Source organism: Solenopsis invicta, unplaced genomic scaffold (genome assembly GCF_016802725.1).
Source record: "Solenopsis invicta isolate M01_SB unplaced genomic scaffold, UNIL_Sinv_3.0 scaffold_38, whole genome shotgun sequence".
In the NCBI taxonomy this organism is placed as follows: domain Eukaryota; kingdom Metazoa; phylum Arthropoda; class Insecta; order Hymenoptera; family Formicidae; genus Solenopsis; species Solenopsis invicta.
In genome coordinates, this window is record NW_024105284.1 from 872,735 (window position 1) to 887,405 (window position 14,671).

The 14,671-nt window shown below is 38.9% G+C and overlaps 2 protein-coding genes across 2 annotated transcripts; both read right to left on the reverse strand.

The window, feature by feature from the left end:
• Positions 1 to 1,109: 1,109 nt before the first annotated feature.
• On the reverse strand, positions 1,110 to 7,158 carry LOC105205344. The gene is made up of 4 exons (XM_039459427.1): positions 6,460 to 7,158; positions 4,013 to 4,448; positions 2,602 to 3,930; positions 1,110 to 2,527 (listed from the first exon to the last, which is right to left on the reverse strand). The coding sequence occupies exons 1-4, from the start codon at positions 7,156 to 7,158 to the stop codon at positions 1,110 to 1,112; spliced, it is 3,882 nt and encodes a 1,293-aa protein (XP_039315361.1).
• Positions 7,159 to 12,510: 5,352 nt separating this feature from the next.
• On the reverse strand, positions 12,511 to 14,337 carry LOC120359949. Its single transcript, XM_039459428.1, has 3 exons — positions 14,217 to 14,337; positions 12,719 to 13,144; positions 12,511 to 12,674 (listed from the first exon to the last, which is right to left on the reverse strand). The coding sequence occupies exons 1-3, from the start codon at positions 14,335 to 14,337 to the stop codon at positions 12,511 to 12,513; spliced, it is 711 nt and encodes a 236-aa protein (XP_039315362.1).
• Positions 14,338 to 14,671: the final 334 nt, after the last annotated feature.

Genomic DNA, 14,671 nt, shown 5'->3' on the forward strand with positions numbered 1-14,671 from the left:
CTTTGGCTCGGCGACTGTCCGTTTGTAGGCGCGCGGGCGGATGCAAAGACGCGGATAGCCTAACCGTCCGTGCATGCCTTAACATGTACTATCAGGAATGAACGAGTCGGTCATGAAACCCGTTCGATTCCTCTCATTTCGAAAAATAAACTTGTAAAGCAAAATGTATACGCAACATCTTCCCTCCGTTGAGAGGGCACCGATCAAAACGCATGATAACCTAGAGTTACAATTAGTCGCATGGGTTTTGAGAAAATCGTTACAATTAGTCGCATGAGATTCTAAGAGAATCGTTATAATTAGTCGCATGAGATTCTAAGAGAATCGTTATAATTAGTCGCATGAGATTCTAAGAGAATCGTTATAATTAGTCGCATGAGATTCTAAGGGAATCGTTATAATTAGTCGCATGAGATTCTAAGAGAATCGTTATAATTAGTCGTATGAGATTCTAAGAGAATCGTTATAATTAGTCGCATGAGATTCTAAGAGAATCGTTATAATTAGTCGCATGAGATTCTAAGAGAATCGTTATAATTAGTCGCATGAGATTCTAAGGGAATCGTTATAATTAGTCGCATGAGATTCTAAGAGAATCGTTATAATTAGTCGCATGAGTTTCTAAGGGAATCGTTATAATTAGTCGCATGAGATTCTAAGAGAATCGTTATAATTAGTCGCATGAGATTCTAAGAGAATCGTTATAATTAGTCGCATGAGATCTCATTTATTTTTATGTGTTCGTATCGAGTACTCGTGATCAGTATTTTTTGTATGCCAATGGCGACGCCTAAGGCTATTTGTTTAAATCGCAATATTTGCTGGTAGGTCGCGGCAACGCCTAGGCCGCCGGCCTGAGCCACGACATGACGTACCAACGTGTGAGTGTGTTTTTCTTGCTTGCCAAAATCTGGCATATTATAATGGTGGCAACGCCTTGGGCTATTCGCCTGGGCCACATGTTACGTGTCCGTGACAACGCCTAGAACGAATCGTCTGAGTCACGTGTTACGGGTCCGTGACAACGCCTAGAACGAATCGTTTGAGTCTGGGCCATTGTAATCGCCATTGTGAGAAACTTGTGATTTTATGTAGTTTCCCCTTTGTCGTTATTCGACTGGCAATGGACAGAGCAGTCTAGTGGAGCGTTTTAATTCTCCATTTGCCGTTTTTATGGTGGCGACCCGTGCGACTCCATCGTCACCAGGATGCAAGGCTGTGATTTTGCCTAGCGCCCATTGTGTGCACGGCAGTCCTTTATTTTTTATAAGTACAATTGTTCCGGCCTCAAGTTTTGGTCCGTCTTTGAACCATTTACTGCGTTTTTGAAGCTCGTTAAGATATTCCAGATGCCAACGGGCCCAAAAATCTTGTCGGACCTTTGCAATGTGTTGCCATGCAGACAATCGATTTACTGGAATAGAGCTAACGTTACCCTCTGGAAGTGCTGTTAATGGCTTGCCGAGAAGATAGTGAGCCGGCGTCAATGCCGAAAGGTCATTCGGATCAGAAGAAAGTGTCGTAATTGGCCTAGAGTTGAGAATGCCCTCGACTTCGGTTATAAATGTATTTAACTCTTCAAAGGTGAACAAAGAGTCCCCTACAACGCGTTTGACGTGATGCTTGAAGAGCTTCACCGTCGACTCCCACAATCCGCCAAAATGTGGCGCGGCGGGCGGTATAAAATGCCAAACTATACGATGCTGGCTTGCGAACTGATTTACGAGAATTTGATGAGGTTCGGAATTAAAAAGCGCGTACATTTCTTTCAATTGATTGTTAGCTCCGACGAAATTGGTTCCATTATCGGAATAAAGATGTTCCGGCATCCCTCGTCTTGCTATAAATCTTCTTAATGCCGCGAGAAATCCATCGGAGGACAAATCGCTCACGAGCTCGAGATGAACAGCTTTAATTGTCATGCATATAAATACGCACACGTATACCTTAAGTTTCGTTCTATTGCGATGTTTCCTTTCCTTAATGAAGAAAGGACCGCAGAAATCTATGCCCGTGTTCGCGAAAGGTGTTGCCTCACGCACGCGCACCGTGGGGAGATTTCCCATTTTATATTCGGTTGTACTTGCACGGAAACGGAAGCAACGCGTGCATGCCCGCACGACCTTTCGCACTTGGTTTTTACCGTCGAGCAGCCAGAATTTTTGTCTAAGGTTATATAGCGTAGTCTGAATTCCCGTATGATGTTGTCTCGTGTGGATTTCTCGAATAATGCTATCAACTAAATTATGTCGACTAGGCAATAAAACTGGATGTTTTTGTGGGAATGTTAAATGTGACAATCGTAACCGCCCTCCTACTCGGATTAGCCCGTCATTATCTAAAAAAGGGTTCAACTTGACAATTTTGCTGTTGCTTGGCAATTGCTTATTTTCTCTAAGCAGTTTAATTTCGTTTGAAAATTGCGTGGATTGGAGAAGCTTCAAAACTCGCGTCTCAGCCTCGTTTAATTCTGTTGTCTTTAGTGTGCCAATGTGTCTATTACCGGGCCGCCATCGACAACAGTAAGCTATGACGCGAAGCAATTTAGAGTATGACGCGTATTTCAGTAATATTTCAAATCATTGTGCTTAATTATCATACATGCGCTTCGCTTTAACTCAGGTACCTCTATGGATTGCGTCACTAAATACGGCCATTCTCCTTCTTCTCGATTCAACCACGAAGGTCCTTCAAACCACATTTTATTTTGCAAAAAGCAGTGAGGTAATTGCCCTCTAGAGATTGCGTCGGCGGGATTGTCTTGCGATCCTACGTGTCGCCATTCGCACGGACCGGTAATTTCTTGGATTTCCGCGACTCGATTTGCTACGTAGGGTTTTAATAAGTGAGGTGACGTTTTCAACCAGTGTAATACGATTGTTGAATCACACCAAAATATGACTCTACTAGGTATGATGCTCAGCGCACCACTCGCTTCGATATACAATCGCGCGAGTAACAATGCGCCACTCAGCTCTAGTCGAGGGATCGTTATAGTTTTTAACGGTGCTACTCGCGATTTTGCACAAATTAATTTAATCGTCGTTTCTCCGCTTTCCCCTGTCGATCGTGCGTAAAGACAGGCCCCGTAACCGACATTGCTGGCATCGCAAAATCCGTGTATCTGAATATCACGGTAACCCTCCGCGAATAACCTGCGATCGACGGAAACTTGATTTATCGACGCCAGCTGTTGAGCGAATTCCGTCCATGCGGTGTGTAAATCCTGCGGGACGGATTCGTCCCACTGAAGCTTACGTTTCCACACGTCCTGCATTAGTTTCTTCGCGTATAAGACCACGGGGCCCAGCAAGCCCATTGGATCAAATATTTTCGCGATTTTCGATAGAATGTTCCGTTTCGTTAGTCTTCCCGGTATTTCAATGGAGTGTGCCGAATAGCATATCTTGTCCTCGCGCGCCTTCCATGTTATTCTTAACGTTTTTAAGGAACGATCGATATTCAATATGAAATTCGCGTGCAGTGCATTAGTAGTCAGATCATTAACGACTCGTTCGTCGTTAGACGCCCATTGTCTTATGACGAATCCGCCGCGGTTCAATAGCGCGATCACTTCATCTTTAATCATTCGCGCTTGTTCGATAGTGTCCGCGCCTGTCAACAGATCGTCTACGTATAAATGCCGCTTGAGAATTGCCGCAGCTCGAGGATAGACATGATGTTCGTCGTCTGCTAATTGGTGAATCGCGCGTATTGCTAAGAAGGGGGATGAGGCGACACCGAAAGCAAGAGTATTAAATTGAAAGGTCTCGATCTCTTCGTTTACGCGCCATAGTATTCTTTGATAGCGTCGGTCGTTTTCGTGTAATTGCACCTGACAATACATTTTTTCAATGTCGGCTGTAAGAACGTAATTATAAGTACGGAAACGAATCAAATGCACGAACAGCTTGTCTTGAATAGTGGGCCCTGTTATTAACAAGGAATTCAATGATATTCCTTCTAGTTTTTGCGGATGCGTCGAACACGATTCTAATTTTAGTGGTAGTACTGGTTTCCTTTACCACCGCGTGGTGAGGCATGTAATAGCCGTCGCTGCCGGGATTTTCTACTCGAGATATGTATCCTAGCGCCATATATTCCTCGATTGCCCTAACATATCCGGTTTTAAATGATTCATTTATATTGAATCTTCGTTCTAGGGATAACAATCGTTTAAGAGCAAGGGCCCGTGAATCGCCCAGACGCACGTTATCCTTGCGAAATGGCAATCGTACCACGTAACGCCCGTTGTTATCGCGAGATACGGCCTCTGAAAAATACGCTTCGCATCGCGCGTCTTGTTCCGACATTGATTTGTCCGTCGTTATCTCCTCGATTTCCCAAAATTTGGTTAATTGCCGTTCTAAGCTCGTTAAGTGACATGTCGGGAATTTCGAAGAGTTCAGCGCGGACGGATTTCCAGCGACTATCCAGCCGAGTCGCGTCTTTTGTAGATATAGATCGTGATGTTTGTTTGATAAATTAATTTGTCCGACGGAAAATAACGATAGCGTTGTTCCGGATCCGACTAACAAATCAATTCCCCGTGGAATGTGAAACTCTGGATCGGCTAGCCTGATATTTTGCGGAATTCTAAATGAGTCGCGCGAAAACGTTTCGGCGGGTATCAAATCCGCAATCGTAGGTACTATTAAGCAGGTCAACGATTTACTATATTCATCGTATATCGAATGGATGATAATTTGTGCTATGCCTCTCGACACGGTGCTGGCATTATCAATCGCACCGATTGTGGCGGAATGTTTACGAGGTGTGTTCAAAAAGTATCGCGAATTTTGTGTTTTTTCAAAAATTATTTATTTATTCATGAATATCTATTTTGTCCCCTTCAAAGTAATCCCCATGAGATATTATACACTTGTGCCAACGGTTTTTCCAATCTTCGAAGCACTTCAAAAAATCATTTTTTTTTATCTTGTTCAGCTCCTCCTTCGATGCCGTCTTTATCTCGTCAAGCGTAGCGTAACGTCGTCCTTTCATGGGCCTCTTCAGTTTAGGGAACAAGAAAAAGTCACAGGGAGCCAGATCTGGGGAATACGGTGGCTGCAGCATCATTAGTGTGTTGTTTTTGGCCAAAAAGTCGCGCACAAGCAACGATGTGTGAGCAGGGGCGTTATCGTGGTGCAAAAACCAATTTTTGTTCTTCCACAAATCCGGGCGTTTCTGGCGGATTGCTTCGCGCAAATTGCGCATAACTTGCAGGTAATATTCCTTATTGACCGTTCTACCCTGTGGCAAGAACTCATGATGCACCACGCCCCTGCAATCGAAGAAAACTGTCAGCAAAACTTTCACATTCGACCGAACTTGGCGCGCTTTTTTCGGTCTTGGTTCGTGCGGCAGCTTCCATTGAGATGATTGAGCTTTGGTTTCCACGTCATAACCATAAACCCACGATTCGTCACCAGTTATGACCCTCTGGAGCAAATTTGGGTCGTCGCGGACAGAGTCCAACATCTCATTAGCAATGTTCATGCGATGCTGTTTTTGGTCGCAATTGAGCAATTTTGGTACGAATTTCACGGCGACCCGTCTCATGCCCAAATCATTGATAAAAATCGAATGGCACGAGCCAATCGATATGTTTAGGTCCTCAGCAACTTCTCTAACGGTGATTCGACGATTGGCCAATACCATTTTCTCCACTTCATTAATTTTTTCGTCTGTTGTTGAAGTGCTCGGGCGTCCGGCACGCTCTTCGTCGTTCACATCTTCTCGGCCTTCTGAGAACATTTTGTACCACCGATAAACGTTGCTTCGGTCCAAGGTAGCTTCTCCGTATGCCACAGTCAACATTCGGAATGCATCCGCGCACTTAATTTCGTTTTTCACACAAATTTTGATACAGGTTCTTTGATCCATTTTTTTGAATAGGTAAAAATCGAAGACGATCCAAAACACGTGCAAGCAAAGCAGCTGTCAACAATTAAGTGAACATTCAAAATGGCCGAGCTTGTCGGCATAAGTGAGAGACATGAGTACCAACATAACGCCACAAAAAGATCGAAATTCGAATATACGTAACCCGCGAAAATTCAAAATTCGCGATACTTTTTGAACACACCTCGTAATTATCGGTACGCCTAAACGTTTGACGAAAGTTTCGGTAATAAAATTAGCCGTGGCACACGTGTCTAGCAATGCTCGGCCCTTAAGCTTGCGCCCGTCGGAACCTTGGACATACGTCATCGCGCTTGTTAACAACTGTGGTGCGAAATATGATATCGTCGCGAGACTTGCTTCTTGACTACCGATCGAATTATCTAGTCACTTTGATTGAGAGATTTCAGTGTTAATTCCATCCGATTTATCTGTCGGTTTTTCAAGATGTAAAAGTGTGTTGTGACGTCGTTTGCAAACTGTACAATTAGAGAATTTACACGGTATTCCTTTATGAGATCGTAGACAATTAAAACAAATTTTTGCATTTTTTACCGTCTCGATGCGATCCGGCACAGACATTTGCTTAAATTTATGACAAAGATAAAGTGGATGTTTCTTATCCTTGCATACGATGCAGTTACGCGACGCGTTTACTACGAACGCCCGATTCGAGGGAGATACTCGTGCCTTTTTCGCCGGGGGTGTATCCTTGTTTCGTTCGGATTCGCATAATCTCGGTTTCTCGCGTCTCGACGCGCAAACCGCGGTCCTATATAAAAAATCACACATTTGCTCGAGTGTGGGAAATTCATCTTTCTCAATTAACGCTTCCCACTTGTCCATCGTGTGTCTCGGCAATTTACTCTCTAAAAGATATACTACCATTTCAGAACCGACTGTGACCCCTAAAGACTTTAACGCTGCAAGATGCTGTTGAGCATCATCCGCGAGTTTCATTAAACCGCTCGTATTCTCTTTGTCTAACACCGGAAGGTTGACTATAGACGCGAGATGCCGTACTATTAATATGCGCTTTACCTCATATGATCGTTCTAGAAAATTCCATGCAGTAGCATAGTCTATTTTATCGTTCGCAAAAATCTTGATTTTATTGGCCGCCTCGCCTTTCAATGCGGTCGTCAAGTAGTGAAGTTTGTCTAGATCCGATAAATCGGATTGCAACCCGATTAAATTAATAAACGCGTTCTTAAAAGAAAGCCATTCTTCGAATTTTCCATTGAACGAAGGCATCGGGGCATCTGGCAATTTTATGCGCCTTCTTTGAACCGCCGCACAGTGGGCAAAAAGGCTCATTTTTTGGACAAAAATCGACCGACAGTGCAATTCTTAACCGATTTCAAAAAATTTTTTTTTAAATTACTCGTAATGAAATGCTCTATTACGTGGACCTGCGCCTTTTTTGAAACAAAGCTTTAATTAAAAATGGCGGATCAAAAATGATGACGAAAGTGCTGAAATGATATTGAACGTGATACCTCACCTACAATATTGGATATATTTACGCCAAATAAGGTATATATAGCTTTTTTGACACGCTAAATATGAATTTAGTAATTAAAAAAGTTCTAAAGTAAACGTGACATTGAATATAGAAATCAAAAATATTGAAATTAGACAATATTTAGTAGATTTACAGAAAAGTTCGTAAACATTAGATACATTATTATTATTAAATGTTTTTCACAGTTTGTAATATTATATTGTTAAAAGACTAGAGAATATTATATTGCTAATTAGCAGAATTTTGTTATATTGCTTCGTTATAATTGTTTGTGAATGACAAAGCAATGCCTAAGCCCTTTTACCGCGTCAAGGTATCTGCCATTAAAAGGGTGTTTGGTTTTTTGGGGGTTTTTGGTTTTTTTGTTTTTTTTTGTTAAAAATTTTTTTGTATAAAATTTTTTTTGCTGTTTTTGTTTTTTTTGTTATTCCTATATCCTAAGCGTTATATTACGCGTTATTTATACACGCACACGTATACGCACGCGCATTCCTAAAACAGCGCTGTGATCGGCAGCGGCCAAGCTGCAGAAATTGACGATCGCTATACGTAGCGAGCCACATGCTTGCTGTTGCGTATAGAAGACTATCGCGTTCATAACGACATATGTATGGATTAGAATATATGTGTTGATTGTATTAGACCAGCAAAGTCACTTTTGTGTTAATACTTTGTACGTAATAACGCTTTCGTTTTGATTAAGTAAAATCATAATTCTAAAAACATACAAAAAAGATGGATTTCGTAATAAAGTATAAAACGTTATGCAAATATATGTGGACTTATTCAGATGAAAATAAAAATAACATGGATATAATTTTAAATAATTTAAGAAGTGAGCACAATTTGAATGAAAACCAACTTATGCAAATAAAAATAAATTTACGAGACAATTTTTTTCCTTTATACAATAAGAAATGGAATACCGTTAGTCGTAAAAAGAAACGTTTTGAACAAAAGTATGTAACATTCTTAAACAAGGAGTTTATAGTGAGATTCAATATTGCTTCAAATAAATCAGTTGAAAATATAGCACAATCTTCACAAAATCTTTCATTACAAGTTCCTGCACCAAATGAAAAAATGAAAAATGTAAATAAAAAAGGTCGTCCATCCATATCTTATAACGAAAGTTCCGAAAGAACAAAAAAGAGACGTATTAAAAATATAATTTCAAACCACGGTGCTGAGGAAATTTTGGGAGCTGCTAAATGTTTACAAAACCAATCTCATGATGACTCGGATACGGAAGAAGGAACTTTAAATATTGAAAATATTAATAATATCTTAGCTATGTATGTAGACTTAGACTTAACAAAAGTTAAGTATAACAAGCTGCGGACATACAATAAGATGCTACATGGTAGTAAATTATATCCTCCGTACACTGCTATTAAGAGCGCTAAAGAGAACTGCTACCCAAAAGATTTAAATGTTAATGATTTTGGTGCAAGTGTAAATATCGAATCATTATTAAACCATACCACAGAAAGAATTCTTTTATCATTAAGTAAAGAAAAGCTCTACGAATTACGCGATAAAACGTTGGTTTTGTATGGTAAATGGGGTATGGATGGCGCATCCGGACAACAAACAACTAGGCAGAAATGGATACCAGAAATCGTTACTTCAGAGAAAGATCAATCAACTGATATTGATGATGATGACGATAAAATAGTAAAAGATATTTTCTGTGATAACGCTGTATTTTTAATATCATTTGTCCCGCTTCAGTTGGTGGCTGAAAATAGTATTGTGTGGAAGAATAAAAGACCATCGTCTGTTAATTATTGCCGCCCAATAAAATTTCAATTTGTAAAAGAAAATAATAACATTGTACTTAATGAATACAAATTTTATTCAGATGCCTTGAAGAAACTGGAATCTTCATTTATCACAGTAGAAAATATAGCATTTAATATATCGTTCAACATCAAATGTACAATGATTGATGGCAAAATCTGTAACATTTTAACTGGTCAAAAATCCTCGAATTGTTGCAACATTTGTGGAGTAAGTCCAAAAAATATTAATAATATAAAATACATTGAAAGTCTTCCATGTACTACAGATAATTATAAATTTGGTCTTTCTACATTGCATTGCTGGATCCGATTCATGGAGTACTTGTTACATATTAGTTACAATTTAGATTTCAAATTAGGCTACGCAAAGAAAGATAATAAAATTTTGAAAGCCGAAAGAAAAAAAAGGATCCAAAATAAATTAAAATCGAAATTGTCATTAACCGTTGACATTGTAAAGCAAGGCTCAGGGACAACAAACACTGGAAATGTTGCCCGTTCTTTTTTTGCACACGCTGAAAGTGTAGCAGAAATTACAGGACTGCACATACATGTGATAAAACGATTGGGGAACATTTTGCAGATATTAGCATGTGGCAAAGATATAAATTTTGAGAAATTTGGTCAATACTGTCTGGATACCGCAAAACTGTGTCTCGATTTATATCCTTGGTACGCTATGCCACCATCAGTACATAAGGTTTTACTACATGGTAGTAACATAATAAAACATTTAGATTTGCCAATTGGTTGCTTGTCGGAAGAAGCGCAAGAGGCAAGTAATAAAATTTTTAGAAAAGCTCGAGCTCACAACAGCAGGATGAAATCAAGGAAATGCACTAACGAGGATATAATGCACTATCTTTTGATTTCATCTGATCCTCTAATCAGTAATATTAGAATTGAGCAAGAGAAAACACCAAAAGAATTTTCACCTGAAATAAAAGATCTCTTAATTGAGTCTTAGACTGAGGACATAGACTTTTTGTTTTAGGAATGCGCGTGCGTATACGTGTGCGTGTATAAATAACGCATAATATAATGCTTAGGATATAGGAATAACAAAAAAAACAAAAACAGCAAAAAAAATTTTATACAAAAAAATTTTTAACAAAAAAAACCAAAAAACCAAAAACCTCCCAAAAAACCAAACACCCTTTTAATGGCAGATACCTTGACGCGGTAAAAGGGCTTAGGCATTGCTTTGTCATTCACAAACAATTATAACGAAGCAATATAACAAAATTCTGCTAATTAGCAATATAATATTCTCTAGTCTTTTAACAATATAATATTACAAACTGTGAAAAACATTTAATAATAATAATGTATTTAATGTTTACGAACTTTTCTGTAAATCTACTAAATATTGTCTAATTTCAATATTTTTGATTTCTATATTCAATGTCACGTTTACTTTAGAATTTTTTTAATTACTAAATTCATATTTAGCGTGTCAAAAAAGCTATATATACCTTATTTGGCGTAAATATCCAATATTGTAGGTGAGGTATCACGTTCAATATCATTTCAGCACTTTCGTCATCATTTTTGATCCGCCATTTTTAATTAAAGCTTTGTTTCAAAAAAGGCGCAGGTCCACGTAATAGAGCATTTCATTACGAGTAATTTAAAAAAAAATTTTTTGAAATCGGTTAAGAATTGCACTGTCGGTCGATTTTTGTCCAAAAAATGAGCCTTTTTGCCCACTGTGCGCCGGTGCGGCTGCTGTATTGGATCTACAAGTGTCTTCGTTCGTCAAGCCGCTACTATTCGACGAGGCATTCGTTCCGTACAGAATATTATCGATTTTGCCCGTGAGAGTAAAAAATCTTTCATTGATATCCATGAATTCCGCTTGGTGTTCATCGTCCGGATCTAACACCACGAGTTCAGCATTGAACTCTTCATACGCGTGATATAGTTCCGTTAATCGGGCAATGCGCAATTTTAATGTCGCGTTATCGTATTTGTTTTTATCGAGGGCATTCGCGAGACTCGTAAGCTGTGCCTTTAGAGTCCTTCGTTTTTGTTCTAGTATTTTAACTCTAGTGGCCATCGTTATGCAATTCGTATCGAATTAAATTAACTTGTACTTTCCTGATCGACCTGTTTCGTTGTTCTCGGCAAGCTTGTCCTTGTGATGCAAAGAGCCTCTCGCTGGGAACGCCGTTGGTTGACTTCGTAGCGCACCCTTCGTTTTGTATGGAATATACGACCTCTGCTCCGGATGACACCTTCTTCGCAAACCAGGGAAGAGACCTCACAGGAGGCACCAAAATGTTCGGTACTTTACCGCTTCTTTGCACGATCTCGTAATTTTGATCATGCACGTCTTCGCGTGTTTGTCGAGAGGACACTTATTCACTATCCAGAAGTACAACGCGATGCGCTCTCAGGGTTGTGATTTGTTGTGTATTGCTAATGTTCCAACGAACAGCCGCTAGCCAGTTGAACCCGAGATGAGAAAAAGAGAAGAGAGGCCTTGATCCATAAGCAATCGATATATATATCCTTTCGGGGTTGCGATGATCCCACTCTTTTCCTTCCAGCAAATTGCGTACTCGTCCTGGCAGCCGCATTCTGATTGGTCATCCCTTTGGCTCGGCGACTGTCCGTTTGTAGGCGCGCGGGCGGATGCAAAGACGCGGATAGCCTAACCGTCCGTGCATGCCTTAACATGTACTATCAGGAATGAACGAGTCGGTCATGAAACCCGTTCGATTCCTCTCATTTCGAAAAATAAACTTGTAAAGCAAAATGTATACGCAACAGTAAAAATTACTGCTTTCTTCAGTTTCATTAATAGGATGACGCTGATTGCTTCCAAGATTGCGAATGCTTCAGCAGAAAATACCGAGGCGTCAGGAGGCAGTTTATATAAAATGCTACGGTTAAGGCGGGGAATATAGATACTAGCGCCCACGCTAACTCCATTATCTAGCTTAGATCCATCTGTATAAAGGGCTGCGATGTCCTCGACAAGAATTTTTTCTATTTACATTTTAAAAGTTTGTTGAATTAGATTGCTGGAAGCTTTGCGAGAATTTGAAACTGATGTTTTCATGGAAGTGTTGATGTGGTATAAAGGTTGATTTGGTATAAAGGTTTTTGATTTGAGGGGTTGATCATATTTTGAAGGTGTGACACTTTTATATATAACGTTAACACTATGTTTAAACAAGATGTAGAATTTAAATAAAGAAAAGATTTTTATGATATGGGCACGTGCTTCTGGGGAACGAGCCGCACACATGAGATCTGTGAGTGCATTGATTATTGGATTGCAGTCTCTTGCAGGCTGTTGATGAACTTGATGGTTAGAAAGTTGAATCTAGCGACCAAAGTTGGTTCCCTGGCTTCACTTAACACGACGTTAATTGGTGTGGAGCCCCTGTAGCCTAGTGCAACTCTAATAGCTTTGTATGCAAACGACAAATCTTTAAAAATATTGTTGAGTTGTCCTCATATTAGTATATCTGACATCCGTACTCCAGCACGCTTCGGATTATGGCTCGATAAATGTTTATTAGAAGCTGAGAATGTGATCCCCACCAAAGTCCAGCCAAGGCTGAAATAATGTCCACTAGCTTGCGACATTTGCTAACTAAAAATTGATAATGTACTTTGCCAGTAAGCTCTTCATCTAGCCAGAAGCCTAAGAATTTGGCGTATTTAACTCTTAAAATTTCTGAATTTTGTATTTTAAAAGAGACGTTAGAATCCTGCACTATTTTATTTTTGGAGAATATGAGAAGATTAGATTTAGTAGGGGACAACTCCAGGCCCTTGTTTTTTAAGAAAAGACATACATTGTTGATAGCCTGTTGTAGCATATCACTTACAGAAACAACGTTCTTGATAGAAGTATAGATTACCAAATCATCTGCATATTGCAGTGATTTGACTCCTAGTGGGAGAGATTTAATGATGTCTTTTAGATATAAGTTGAAAAGGATGGGGCTTAAAGTTGCTCCTTGAGGGGTGCTCTTTTGTAAGTTGAGTGGCGCCGATAGATTGCCATTGATAACGAAGAATGCTTTTCTGTTCCAGATTAAATTTTCAATGAATTTGCGTGTTTTTGCTGGGATACCAATTGTCTTTAAATCGTTGATGAGGATAGAGGGGATGACATTGTCAAACGCTGATTTGATGTCTAGAAATATACAGATGACAGAGCGTTTCTTAAGGAAGTTGGTGTGTATAAAGCTGGTTAAAATGGTAAGACTGTCAATGCAGGATTTTAACCCCCTTTATGATTTATGACAACTCAACGCTGTATCGTATTGCCTGAGTTAAGTTAGACCTCGTGCTTAACTGGTGGACTGCGTAGAATAATCGAAATATGAAACTACCCAGATAACACACAATATATATGATAAATATTAATAAACGTTTATTGTAATATTTTTTATAAATATTATAGAAATATTTTATAAATATTTTATATATATGATGGAAAAGATTATAAAAATCTTTATCTAAAATATTGTTAAAATATTTATTAAATATTTTCCAAAATATTTATGATAAATGAAGAATAAATATTTACAAAAATATTTATGTAAATATTTATGATAAATACAAATAAAATAATTAGTGGTATCGTTGCGTAGCTTTTCTTATTCTTTTTTATACTGTTTTGATGTATGTATAATATGTACTATCGATTCCTCTTTACTGTCCTAGTTTACACCAAGCACTTGATACACGCGTACTATTATAGTAATTTTCTATTAAATTATCTTAATTTCGGCAATGAATTAAAAAAATAGTATACTAAACTGGTACAATATGAATCAAGATTATTAAATATATGTATCATGTATACACATCGTTGAAAGTAAGATTTAATAGAAAGAATTTAATAGAAAGTTACGAGTTATAGTACGCGTAAGTGCTCGATGTAAGCTAGGCCACTATCGTAAGTTCCTAGTCTGTTCTTTTCAACTGCATTTGAAGTGAAACTGAAAAGAACATACCAACAGCGTCACGTGAACAATCTGTGGCCGACCAGCGACCGGCGATTGAGCAGCTACTTCCTGTTCCTGTTGAGCCACGTTGAGCGAGCCATGCCGAGGTGTGTCTATGGCTGCGGTTCATTTAGTACTTCTGAACGCTTTGAATGCTACGCTCTAAACGCTACGCTATGATCGGTCCACTAGTGTTACCAATATTACAATCACTACACAAGTGGACCAGTTTGTAGCAGTTGTAGCACTTGAATCAACTAGCCGCGATTTATCCAAATTTAATAATGGAATCAGTTCCGATTTTAGTAAATGTTTATAATACATTCAACGATATAATATCTTATATATATGATGATGAGGAAGAAGAAATAGAATTTTGCTTAATGAGTTATGAATCAAAGAAAATGAAGAACGCCTAAAATTGAAGGTTATGTAGAACGTATTATCCCATCTCTCACTGCTAT

What these genes read in the sequence shown, in the direction of transcription:
- LOC105205344 (XM_039459427.1), bottom strand. Translation starts at nt 7,158, where the DNA reads ATGCCTTCGTTCAATGGAAAATTCGAAGAATGGCTTTCTTTTAAGAAC. An exon ending in TGCCGGATCGCATCGAGACG is followed by an intron (nt 4,449 to 6,459) that starts GTAAAAAATGCA and finishes TATCTACAAAAG; the next exon opens with ACGCGACTCGGCTGGATAGT. An exon ending in CGCGGTGGTAAAGGAAACCA is followed by an intron (nt 3,931 to 4,012) that starts GTACTACCACTA and finishes TGTTAATAACAG; the next exon opens with GGCCCACTATTCAAGACAAG.
- LOC120359949 (XM_039459428.1), bottom strand. Translation starts at nt 14,337, where the DNA reads ATGAACCGCAGCCATAGACACACCTCGGCATGGCTCGCTCAACGTGGC. An exon ending in TTGTTCACGTGACGCTGTTG is followed by an intron (nt 13,145 to 14,216) that starts GTATGTTCTTTT and finishes CTCTCCCACTAG; the next exon opens with GAGTCAAATCACTGCAATAT. An exon ending in AAGCGTGCTGGAGTACGGAT is followed by an intron (nt 12,675 to 12,718) that starts GTCAGATATACT and finishes ATATTTTTAAAG; the next exon opens with ATTTGTCGTTTGCATACAAA.